General features: G+C 47.5%; 1 protein-coding gene across 3 annotated transcripts in view; it reads left to right on the forward strand.

The window, feature by feature from the left end:
* Nucleotides 1-13,324, forward strand: part of NPAS2 (neuronal PAS domain protein 2) — a 148,015-nt gene that overhangs the window by 113,511 nt on the left and 21,180 nt on the right. For 2 of the 3 annotated variants that reach the window (XM_005283251.5, XM_065580890.1), the window contains exons 14-15: nucleotides 3,055-3,164; nucleotides 3,363-3,455. In XM_005283251.5, coding sequence (XP_005283308.2) covers nucleotides 3,055-3,164; nucleotides 3,363-3,455 — 203 coding nt within the window. The remainder of the gene's footprint in view (nucleotides 1-3,054; nucleotides 3,165-3,362; nucleotides 3,456-13,324) is intronic. The other variant, XM_005283252.5, reaches the window with a different exon arrangement.

The following is a 13,324-nucleotide window of genomic DNA, read 5'->3' on the forward strand; positions in this document are numbered from 1 at the left end:
AAGGTGGTAAAATGGGCTGATGTAATCATCCATGTCTTTGGAATAAAGGAGGCTAGTTATGAAGCCTGTTGCTGTTGAGTTCTATGGAGATGAAATTTACAGTTGCTAGGCACAGTTCCAAGCTATAATATTATACTGTGTTGGAAGTTAGTAAGGTCATCAGCTGGAAAGTTCTGAAACTCAAGGCTAAATTCAGAAGTCATGCATAAGGTTTTAGTAAAGCCCAATGGTTCTCAACCTATTTACTATTGTGGGCACATGCGGCCTACAATGTGTTATGTGGGTCGCATCCAATACTACCTGTATAGCCCTTAGGCTGTCACATGGGCCGCAGCTCTGTGCTGATTGGACCACAAGCAGCCCACGGGCCACAGTTTCAGAACCACTGGTACAACCAAATGCACGGTGATACACGTAGGAACAAAGAATGCAGGTCACACTGACAGGGTGGGGGACTGCATTCTCGAAGCCATGATTCTGAAAGGATTTAAGGGTCATGATCGCTATCCAACTGAATACAAACTCCCAGTGAAATGCTGTGGCTGACAGCATTAATACAAGTTTTGGAAATATAAATGGAATTCTGAGTAGGAGTAGGGAGGTGGTATTACCTCTGCATAAGGCATTGGTAAGACCATATCCCCACTACTGTGTCCAGGTGTGGTGTTTGCACTTCAAAAAAGAATGTTGAAGAGGTTCAGAAAAGAGCTACAAGAACGATTGAAGGTCTGGAAAACATCCCTTACAGTGAAAGACTTTAAAAGCTCAGTCTGTTTAGCTTGTCAAGGAGAAACTAAGAAGTGAATTGATCATAGGGTGTGAGTACCTATAGGGGGAGAACAATTCTGATAGAGGGCTCTTTAATCTAGCAGGACAAAGGTATAATGAGCTCTAATGACAGGAAGTTAGAGCTAAATAAATATAGACTAGAAATAGAGTACAGATTTTTGTTAAGGTAATCAACCATTGAAACAACTGACTGATGCATGTGGTGTATTCACCATCACTTGAAGTCTTTAAATCTAGATTGGCTATCTTTCTAAAAGAGATGCTCTAGCTCCAACAGAAGTTATGGGCTTGATGCAGGAATTATTAGATGAAATTCAATCACCTGTGTTATGCAGGAGGTCAAACTAGAGGATCATAATGTTCCATCCTGACCTTAAAATCTATGAAGTGGTGTAAGTTAGACTCCCATACATGCACTCAGACCCAGGGCCGGCTCCAGCTTTTTTGCCGCCCCAAGCGGCGGAAAGAAAAAAAAAAAAAAGGAAAACCCGATTGAGCTCTCGCCGAAGTGCCACCGAAGAGGAGGAAGAGACGGCGTGAAGGACCCACCACCGAATTGCCGCCGAAGACCTGGACGTGCCGCCCCAACAACTGACGGACTACCACCCCTTTCTATTGGCCGCCCCAGGCACCTGCCTCCTTCGCTGGTGCCTGGAGCCGGCCCTGCTCAGACCCCATACCTGCACACACTTATGTATCCCATAAACTCCTGAGGCAGAACCCAAGGGGTGGCACAAAGGTGCCTTTAAATGCTAGGTTTGTGTTCTCCAGATTTGAAGGCATCATTTAGAGCAGGGGTTCCCAAACTGTGGGCCATGGACCAAAGACGGGCCACGACACAGTCCCGGGTGCCCCCTAAACTGTATTTATTGGTGGACTGGAGGCCAGCCATGGCCCGCACCCAGGGCTGGAGGAGCCCAGCATCTTCGGTGGGTGGCAGAGGGCAAAACAGAGCCACTGGGTGATGGGCGCAGGGTGAGGAGAAGGGGCTGGCCCTGAGAGGCAGCAGCTCCCAGGGCAGCTGGAGGAGGCTGGATGGTTCGTGACCATTCCTGCTCCAAGCCACTGCACCCCATGATTCATGGCTGTCAGGCCCCCTGGGGTATTGGCCCCGTGCCTACCCCTATCCCCACAAGACCAGGGCTCGGCAGTGTTGCTCTGTTTCCACCTGGACAATGCTGTGATCTGGATTGTCAGGTGATGGCTGGGCCTGGCCCGAGTGCCTGCCTTTGCCTGGCACTGGTGGCCCCCGAGCCCTTCCCTCATTCCCAGGCAGGGAGTGTCTGTGAGAGCACCTGCCCTGCCCCTTCACTCTCTCGCTGGCTCTGGCCCCTGCTGAGGTGAGGGGCCGTGCACGTCCTGCGGTGCCCCTCTCCCTGACAGATGCATGTTAACAGTGGGCCGCAGTGCCTATTGTAGCTGCACAGGTGGGCCTCAGAGGAAAAAAGTTGGATAACTCCTGAGTTAGAGCAGCATCAGGCCACTCTGACTTAGGTCAGCAGTAACAGCCCATGGGTGACGTTCTGATGGCCCAGGATCACTGGAGCTGAAGGCCCTTTAGCCGTGCCCCTGACACACCTGGTAAACAACCTCCTGTCATGTGGGCTGGAACAGAGTGCCATAGAACCAGCTATGCGAATTCTACTCCAGCCAGAGATTCACCTATGAAAGAGGAACCCTCACCTGCCCTTTTGGGACTCCTTTTTGGACCCTTTGCTGCACTGGATGGAGCACAGGCTGAGTCTGGTCCAATATATACCTTAACATTTGTGTGGATCCTCATTATCAGCTGTCAACTGTCTTTGGAGTCATTGGTTCCCCTTGACTCCAGCTGGAGTTTGATCAGACCCTATATTCATGGGCAGTGGGTATAATAGGCTATAATGGTGCTGCTGTGGCCGCCAGAGCCCCAGTTGCGAGATTTTGGGGGGGAATTTTTTTGCTTATTATGCCCCATGCGGCTGAGGAAGCGGTATGTGATATCCAGCTTCTTAGGTTCATTAGTAATCTCCCTGGACTCCGGCCGAGCGGGTCGGGGTGCTTGGGCCTCCAGCCGGCCTGGGGCTCCTCCGGCCCATGGGCAGGGTGCTCGGGGCTCCAGCTGCGGGAGGGGGGAGGTGTGGGCAGAAGGGGCGGAGCTGGGGCTAGCCTCCCTGAATTGGGGCTCCACCTGCCGCCCATGCCTATATTATTACCAACCATATCTCATCATTCTAATTTTATATGGTGATTATTCTTAAATACGAACAAAAAATTCTCTTACAGCCACACCAACAAAACTGATCACAGAGTCTAACATTCCCTCCTTGCAAAGAGCACCCAGCATACAGCAGGATTCATCCATGCAAAGACTCAGTCAACCTGTCACTATTCAGGTAGGTTTACAAATGGGCATCAAAATAAATGGAATTTACAAGGAGGAGTTAGATAAAAAGTCACATGTAAAATATGCCACAGGTTCAATTCAACAAATAAAGACAGAGCTATGCAAAGGCAGTCACATTAGGAGAAGACCTGAGATTTAAAGTAGCCATGCATATGAATAAAGTTTGTTTTATTTTTTTTAAACCTAGGCGTCTTTGCCTTCTCAGCCATCATGTGAGCTTCTCCCACAGCAGCTGCTGGCCCAAGCAGCTTTGCAAAATCAGCCTACATCTATGGCACAGGTTAGTTGGGGGCTTGAAACTGGAATAGGTTACTTAACCATCTCATGATGTTTTCCCACTTCACCAACCAAAGCAAGGAATATAGGGACCCTCCCAAGTAATTTTGTCCTAAAACTACACAGGCTATAAAACTTATAGTGGGAATGTCCTCTGGATTCTAAACACACACACACACTTACTTAAATCTACCAATCTGTTGCTGAGAATCTTTTTAAAAAACAAAACATTAATCTCTCTTTTACAAAGACCCTTAATATTTGTTTTGCTCTGATGATGCAGAGAGAACCAGCATCAAAGAAAACACAAATTCAACAAGTCCCATTCCCTGAGTTATGCCATATCAGTGTTGATGCAGATGAGGGACTAACTCCTCCATTGGGATCCACCAGCATGGATCCCAGAAGTGGGTTTGGTTTTTGCTCTGAATATCCAACTGGTCTAATAACCATACAGGTTCCCTTGGTACTTGATTAGAAGGAATAAAGAATTTCAATACTGTGTTTTCTCATAACATTGTTTCTGTCCTTCCACAGTTTCCCAGCGATGGAGCCTCTCCTGGCTCTGTCGCACACCTCTACTCCTTTTAAGAAGCATATGTTGTTCCCTTATAGCTTATGCCCAGGAGGCTCTGGAGGACCACTGATTTAAAATAACAAAATCCCATTTCTCCTTTAAGTTTAATTTGCCTCCATGACTCCACACCAGCGTATAGTGAATCAGTAAATAACAACCCAATTTATCATCTCTTAACATTAATTTTCTTTTGCAGATGTTCTTGTCTGCTAGTCTCAAATTTTGAAACAAATTTATTTAATTTTATTTTTATATAAATTCGAGTATATTTCCCTCTTGAATTTCTGTATTCACATTTCTTCTCTGCCTTCAGAAGTGAATCTAGAGAGGAGATGCCTCCTTATTTGTTTCCCACCAGCCCCAGCTGTCCCACCTCATCTCATTGGGATCCCAATTCCATTCCTTTCCACTCCAGTTCAGAGTATAATCTATTCTGTTCTGTTCAGGTTCGTATACCATGCCCATCACCATAATATCTGAGCACTCTCCAGTCATGCCTTAAGCAATTTGACAGACAAATATTTGTTCTCTCATCCTCTCCCCACAGGAGAAGCATGTGCAGCGGAGTGTCACATTTTGCATTTACTGCTCAAACCCTCCCCTCCTCCTACCTCCACTTTCTCCACATAAGATCTCACCAAGAGAAAACTGACAAAATACAATGTGACCATCTACCTCCCCTCAGCTTGCCTTGCCTTCCCTTCCTACAACTCTCACCTCTCTTTCCCCTGCCACAGATTGATAGGTCAGTTATTGGTTCAGTAACAGAATGCCTATGGACTGGCTGAAGTTTAAGTGGAAGCAAACCTGTCTCAACACTGTTATCTAGCAGTCATCTTTTGGACAGCTAGGCTCAGCCAATCATTACAGCAAAAGCCCAAGGGGCAGGACTTTTTCCACTCATTAATGCTTTCAGTGAGGGCTGCAAATAGACCATGGCTAAAGTCAGGGTGTTGTCACTTTCACCCTACATAAGAGATCTCTAGAAAAAGGTAGCAAGGAGGATTAAGTTACAGAGAACTAAGGCCACTTGATCTTGAATGAGGTTATCCATGTGGGGGTTTAAGGCACTTTAACTTATGCACATTGATTCGCCTTAACTTTCCTTAGTGTCCCCACGTTATTGAAGACAATCCCTAAGAGTTAGTTATTTCTTGTCTTCCTGCATTCCTACAACATTTTACTCTATATCTGTTTCAGGAAGTCACACCTCTGCTAGAGGCAACAAAAACTTATGGTCTGGTTCTTCTTTACTCTAATTACCAAATTAAATTTCCATCCACTTTAAGATCTCTTTACACTGCCAGAACCATGGGCGGTGGGTGACCTGCTGGCTCAGAGAGGCTATCCCCCGGCCAGCCTTGCCCCCCTTCCCTTACCAGAGCCCAGACCTCCCCTGCAGCCACCAGTCCCCCTCCTCCCAGCATGCCAGGCAGGTGGCATGCAGTATCCCCCTCCAACCTCTCCCCTCCCCTGAGCACAGGGCAGGCAGCCCACTCCCCCCGTGAGCGCCAGGGGGCTCCCCAGCACTGGGCGGACCCAGCCATCCCAAGTCCCGGCCACACCTGCCCTAGCCCCAGCCCGCTTCCCTGAAGAGGAGTAGCCGGCCTGCCTGGGCTGGGCTTGGGCCAAGGGGGAAGGGCAAGCAGGAGGGGACCTTCTGGTGGGTGGGGCCATGCTGGGCTGTTTGGGGAGGTATAGCCCCCCCCAGCCTACGATACGTTTCACCCATGGCCAGAACCTTAGTGTAAACTAGACTTGGGCTGCAAGAGCATAGGCGCCGACTGTGTGGGTGCTCTGGGGCTCAAGCACACATGGAAAAAAATAGGGGGTGCTCAGCACCCATGAGCCATAGTGGTTCCTGACCCGTCCCCCCAGAGTTTCATACCTGAGGGCTGCTCACAGCACATGCCCTAGACCCAGACGGAGCTTGAAGCCTTGGCTACACTGGCAGTGTCCAGCGCTGCAACTTGCTGCGCTCAGGGGTGTGAAAAAACACCCCTGAGCGCAGCGAGTACAGCGCTGTAAAGCGCCAGTGTAATCAGAGCCTGCAGCGCTGCAAGCTATTCCCTTCAGAGAGGTGGAGTACATACAGCGCTGCGAGAGCTCTCTCGCAGCGCTGGCGTCGCGACTACACTCGCGCTTCACAACGCTGTGAAGTCCCGAGTGTAGCCAAGGCCTCAGTGTGGAATGTGATGAGTTCTGTGCTGCTCTCAGCTTCCACCCTGGGGGCAGGGAGTTTGTTTATAAACGGAGGCAGGGTGATTAAGATAACAAAAGGCCTGTCATTACATTAAATTAAGGATCATTAGATGATCCTGAAAGCATTGCCAGGCGCTCCAGTTAAAAGATAGGAAACAAAGGTTAGGAATAAATGGTCCATTTTCAGAATGAAGAGAGGTAAGCAGTGGTGTCCCCCATGGGCCTGTACTGGGACCAGTGCTGTTCAACATATTCATAAATGATCTAGAAAAAGGGTTAAACAGTGAGGTGGCAACATTTGCACAGAATACAAAATTACTCAAGCTAGTTAAGTAGGGTTACCATATTTCAGCACTGAAAAAAGAGGACACTCCACCGGGGCCCTGGCCCTGCCCCAACTCCGCCTCTTCCCCACCCCCGGCCGCACCCCAGCCCCGCCCCTTCCCCAAAGTCCCTGCCCCAACTCTGCCCCCTGCATTCCCCCCTTCTCCCTCCCGCTCTGATCTTGGTTGGGGGTTGCTAAGTGTTTCCCTGCTCCCCACTCACCCTGCAGCCTCTGCACCCCCCCCACCACTGCAGCCTCTGAGACCCCTGCTCCCCACTTGCCCTGCAGCCCCTGCACACCCCCACCCCTGCAGCCTCTGCGCCCCCCCACCTGCCCTGCCCCTGCGCCCCCCTGCAGCCTCTGAGACCCTTGCTCCCCACTTGCCCTGCAGCCTCTGCGCCCCCCCACCCCTGCAGCCTCTGTGACCCCTGCTCCCCACTCGCCCTGCAGCCCCTGCACCCCCCTGCCCTGCTCCTCCTCACCCTGCAGCCCCTGCACCCCCCCGCCCCTGCAGCCTCTGTGACCCCTGCTCCCCACTCACCCTGCAGTCCCTGCACCCCCCTGGCCCCTGCAGCCTCTGAGACCCCTGCTCACCACTCGCCCTGCAGCCTCTGCGCCCTCCCTGCTCCTGCAGCCTCTATGCCCCTGCCTGCCCTGCTCCTCCTCGCCCTGCAGCCTCTGCACCCCCCCCCCCGCCTGCCCTGCTTCCTCGCTCACCCGGCAGCCTCTGCCTGGCGGGGGCTTCAGACGCTCAGCGGCGACCGGGGTGGCACGGGTCCCTGCAGCCCTGGCCACAGCCTCCTTACTGCCACCGCCGAGCACGTTCCCCGGCCTGTTGTCCCCGCCGGAAACAGCTCCCGCGGCGCCGGGTTCCGAGCCGTGCGGGGCAACAGGGCCACAGCAAGGGTCCCCCAGTGGCCGTGGGGTGCCCGCCTGTGGGGGAAGCCCGAGCACCCCCTGCCCGAGCTCACTACAATGTAGCCGGGGCAGCTGGGCTGTGCTGCGGACCCAGCGGATTGTGCTGGGACCGGGCAGACCGTGGCTTATGCCTCCCTATTTCCCCGGACATGTCCGGCTTTTTGGAAATTCCCCCCGGATGGGGATTTGAGCACCAAAAAGCCGGACGTGTCTGGGGAAATCCGGACGTATGGTAACCCTAAGTTAAGTCCAAAGCTGACTGCAAAGTTACAAAGGGATCTCACAAAACTGGGTGACTTGGCAACAAAATGGCAGATGAAATGCAATGTAAATGCAAAGTAATGCACATGGCAAAATATAATTCCAACTACATATACAAAATGTTGGGTCTAAATTAGATGTTACCCATTGCAGTAGTCTGGAAGCACTATGCTTCCATAGTACTGCAAATTTATAAGAATCTTTCTCACTGTGCCTGTATAATCCGGAACTGTGGAACATTCCTTCTCCAGCTTCAGAAGATTTAAAAATTATCTCCAGTCATCAATGGGATAGACACAACTGAATAATGTAGCTGTCCTTAATGTGCATCAAGACCATACTAGGCAACTAGATATAAATAAGATTGCTGATAGTTTCATCTAGAAAGCATCAGTGAGACGTAATGTCTTTAAACTGGAACGTTAATGACGACAGCTTGTAGGTGATTGCAATGATTTTAATATACTGTAATTCATGATAATGTAATTATGTTCATAAAAAAATTATTAAAATAGTAAAGATACCGATGATAAACACATATTCAATAACTAGAATATGAAAGAAGTGTATAAATATGCTGAAAATAGCCTCCCCCCAAAACTGGCAGAGCCCCTTTCTTCCCCCCCCCCAAACATATACACCTCTTCAGAAGCACCCACTAGCAAAAACAAAAGTCAGCGCCTATCAGCAGTGCAAGTAGGCCAGTACGCTCCAGTACGCCATATCAGCAAGATATTTATAGCCGGAACGGCATACTGGAAAGACACAGCAGCAGCCCCCGGAGGAGAGGGCTGGGGGGCAAGGCTAGGAATTCTGCTCCTTTCCTTGCTGGGAGGGGCAGCAATGGGGAAAGGAGCTGAACGCCGGCAGCTTCTCTGGCGACTGTACCACCCGCAGCCTCGCCCTCCAGCCCTGTCCTCCGGCTTGGCTGCTGCTGTGGTACACAGAGGGAAGACGGAGACGCAGCTCCGTGGAAGGGCAGGGGGCGGGTCTGGGGGTTCTGCTCCTTTCCCCGCTGCAGTTCCCGGGACAGCCCTGCCCTGAAGTCTCCAGCGCAGCAGGAGGAGGACAGAGCCCCCCTGCCCCAGGTAAATGGGATGGATATGGAGACAGGGAGAGCATGGGGGCCCCAAGCAGGGCTGGCTCCAGGGTTTTGGCCGCCCCAAGCAGCCCCCCCCCCCAAAAAAAAGCCGCGATCATGATCTGCGGTGGCAATTTGGCGGGAGGTCCTTTGCTCCCAGCGGGAGTGAGGGACTGTCTGCCGAATTGCCACCGAATACCTGGACGTGCCGCCCCTCTCCGGAGCGGCCACCCCAAGCACCTGCTTGCTAGGCTGGTGCCTGGAGCGGCCCTGGCCCCAGGCTGGGGGCAGGGTGGTGAGGAATCACATTGAGGGTCACGTGCCTCCCTTAGCTAGTGCCCCTGCCTGTACTGGTGAGAAATGGATTTTACTTGCACCACTGGCACCTGTGTGCAAGAGTATGTCTACACACCCAAAAAAACCCAGCGGCAACAGGTCTCAGCCAGGTCAACTGACTCACCCTCTTGCTGTAAGGCTAAAAATATCTTTGTAGATGATTGAGCTGGAGCCTGGACTCAGACCCAGCAAAGGGGAAGGATCTCAGAGCCCAGGCTCCAACCGGAGTGTCTACACTGCTATTTTTAGCCTGCCAGCACAAGTCCCAGGAGCCAGTCAGTTGACCTGGGCTTGGAGACTCACTGTCATGGGAGTTTTTGCAGTGTAGATGTACTCTAAATACTTTGCCTATGAGGACTTTATTTTAAACAAATATTTTTGTCCTGGCCTGAATACAGTTTTATGTATGACCTGCTTGTTAGCCTATGGTTTTTAAAATGAAATCTAAAAACACAATTATGACTGAATGTAGTTTGAATGTAAATGATCATCTTAAAAAACAAATCCTATCTATTAACATATTAGTTGATTTGTCTTTTTTACAGTAATGCACTAAAAAATCCCACCAAAACAGAGTGCATGCTAATGAATAAATAATAGTCATTATTGTGTCTGAGAATGCACAGATGTTACTAAAAAGGAGAAAGAGTAGAAAGTGTTGCTGTCTTTCATATCAACGCAACAAATCGGGAACAAAATGATAAGCTGAATCCAGATCTCACAAGTTTTGTCTTTCACATTTAGCCATATTTGTTATTTATTATTGTATGGAAAACTGGTACTTTGTGATTTTCACTTTTCTGAGTATACCACAGAAACTTAGAATTATTACAGTGAGATCAGTAATTTAATCAGGCACTGATGTTAGAGTTAGAATAAAAACGAGGAGTCTGGTGGCACCTTAAAGACTAACAGATTTATTTGGGCATAAGCTTTCATGGGTAAAATCCCACGTCTTCAGATGCATGGAGTGAAATAGTTAGAATAGTATGTGGAATGCCTTGAGTTAAGCTCTATCATTTGTTATAAGGTTGATGCTTGTTTCCTAATTAGTTTAAGAGCTTTTGGGGTAAATATTGTAAGGTACAGGTTCAAGGCTGCTCGCCTATCCTCTTAGGAAAACAATGGAACCTTTTCCTGGTAGGTGCCTTTGCTAGGCTGTGGTATAACTGTTTTCTACACTAAATCACAGGATGGCAGAAAGATTAATTGAACAAAAAAAAAAAAAAAAAGTGTTTCTAAACTTCAGCCTTTAGTGACATATGTTTAACAAACCAGCTAATTGTTTTTGTTTAAATGTGCTAGTAAAAGAAGAAACACAAAGAGGAAAATATGGAATGAAATACTAAAAGTGAATCTAGCTAAATATGAGAACATGCTGATTGAAATAAATCATCAACATTTTTAATCAGAAGCAATGTCTTTTGGCTTTTACTTTCTACAACAAATTTAAAACTAATATCTAGGCATACAAATTATTTATTAGAAAATTTTTTGAGGAAAATCACATTTGTTTCCCAAAGCATCTAAAAAAAGTCCATGTGAATTGGAATGAGTATTTTATAGCCTGGTTAGGCAGTCGGAATGAACCATTTGCCGAAAAAAAAATTCTCTGTCCTTAAAAGGCATCTCTTCTATCAGACAGTTTTGAAAGAGAAGTTTCAAGCCTCAGTAATAGAATTCATATGGGGGAACTAGCTTCCACGAGTGAGTTTTAAAAAACAAACCCACCTCTCTCTATCCATGGTGGAGCAGGGATTAGCTTTGACTAATCCAATCCCGTACTGCTGGATAGCATAGTTACACTCCCTAATGGTATAGTACCAAGAGGATCCAGAGAAACATTGGGTCAGCTTTGAGCAAAGTGGAGTTTGATGCTCTTTTGGAGCCACTTATCTTGTTCTCCAAACAGAGGTTTGCACTCACCCATGAGTCAGGTTAATATTTTCTATTTGGGATAGAATAAGAGTTAGAGCTAGTCCTGCCCTCTAAGGAATTTCGAGTCTGTTTTTGAGCTGAGCAGAGGTGCTGGATTTAATGTGATGGGGCTATTGTTGAAAGGCAAAAATGTTCTGGATACCAATGCTTTAGGGAAAACTCAACTTAACACATGGTTCAATATTTGCCTACCTTCAATTAGCACCCTGGGACCAATCCTGCAAGGCACCGATTACTCCTCACTCCTGCTGAAGTCTATGTGGAGACTAGAAATCTCTCACAGCAACTGAAAGTGGGATGTCCCAATATCTGAGCTCTCCAGGACTGCCAACTAACCTCAACATAGAACATACTAAATGAATGAGAAGATGGGAGGATTACTGGGGCAAGGAAATCTGTCTGAACAGTGACCTTTGATTTGGTGGAAAGTTACCTCCCCTTCTATATGTGTAAATATAAAGGAAAATCATTTTAAAGTTCTCTTCCCTTCTCCCCTTCAGAAAGTTTACATGGATAATTCAGATATTGCTGGAGGGAATATGGGGGAGGAGGTATTTCCCTTCACATATGGAACTGCTTTAAAGCAAAGCAGTTCTGTGAATGAAATCTCAATATCATAGGCTAGATCCTCAGCTGGTATACCAGCATAGCTCCACTGAAATCCAATATGCTGTACAGACTCACCAATACCAGACTGCCCCTTGATTCTTTCCCCCCACCCCTTGGAACTGTAAAGAATGGGGTCTATCAAATGGTCAATCAAAGATGAGACATCTAAGATCACAGAGCACAAACAGAAAAAGGTGACGCTCATCAATACTGGGGTCCAGTCTGCCACTTACCCTGTCCCAAGCTGTGTTACAATCTATGGATCTTTTATAGACCCCTTTTTATCACGTTACAAAATATAGTTAGAAATGTCACCATTGACATCAGTGAATCTGTCTAGACAGTTACATATTCCATTACCCCTCCCCCCAAATTTCCAGCTACAAAAAATTTAAACAGTTTTGACCTAATTACAATAGAGTTTAGCACAAGTCTTCAGACAATCATTTTGTTTTGTCCTTTGCATTGGATACATTTTCAAACTTAACATTTTTGGCAAGATGATTCACGTCCCAATAACAAAATCAATTTGCTATCAATTTCCATTGTTTCTTCCCTTACAATATTTTTAACCTACTCCTCTTTTGTGCGGCTTTGGGTAACTTGTTAGTCCCATAGCATGACCTAACAAGCATATATGCAGTTAAAAAAAAACCACCTTCTGCAGTTCCGAAAATTGATTATTCCCTCAGACATATGCTCAAAGCTAAATGTGTCTTTTAGTTCCCTTGATGACTTCCCTTGAGTTGCTGGGAGCTCTTAGGCCTATGTGGCAGCAGCATAGTTCTGTCATTAAGTAGGTGGAATTCAGACATGGTGTGAGCAAGTGCAACACCATTAATTTCAGAGGATCCAGCCACTGACATCTTTTTGCCCGGTAGCACATAACCATTTTAAAAGAACCCACTATCTTAACCTCTAATGTCTTTTGGTCAAAGCAAAGCGTTCTTTGATTGAACCATGGGAATCAAAAGAATCCCCCAGGTAGAACTGCATGTTTCAGAAAGGTGAGATACACATTGTGATGGGTTGGATCACAGAAACCCCCTTGGGAGCTGCCACCTGATGTGCAAAGACTACCCCTGCTCCTGTTTTCCCTGCCAGCTCAGGACTCCAGCACCCTGTCTTGTTGAGCCAGACTCTCCCATCTGCTCCAACACAGACCCAGGGTCTGAATCACTTGTCCCAAAGCTGCAAGTTTACCTGAAAACAGCTCACAGAAGTGTACTTTTCTTTAGCACACAGATGCCCAACTCCCAATGGGGTCTAAACCCAGATAAATTGTTTTACTCTGCATAAAGCTTATGCAGAATAATTGTTCGCCCTCTATAACACTGATAGAGAGATATGCACAGTTGTTTGCTCCCCCAGGTATTAATACATACTCTGAGTAAATTACTAAATAAAAAGTGATTTTATTAAATACAGAAAATAGGATTTAAGTGGTTCCAAGTAGTAACAGACAGAACAAAGTAAGTCACCAAGTAAAATAAAATAAAATGCGCAAATCTATGTCTAATCAAACTGACTACAAATAATCTCACCCTCAGAGATGCTTCAGTAAGTTTTTTCTCAGACTGGACACCTTCCAGGCCTGGGCACAATTCTTTCCCCTGGTACAGCTCT

The sequence above is a fragment of the Chrysemys picta genome, chromosome 1 (assembly GCF_011386835.1).
Source record: "Chrysemys picta bellii isolate R12L10 chromosome 1, ASM1138683v2, whole genome shotgun sequence".
In the NCBI taxonomy this organism is placed as follows: domain Eukaryota; kingdom Metazoa; phylum Chordata; order Testudines; family Emydidae; genus Chrysemys; species Chrysemys picta.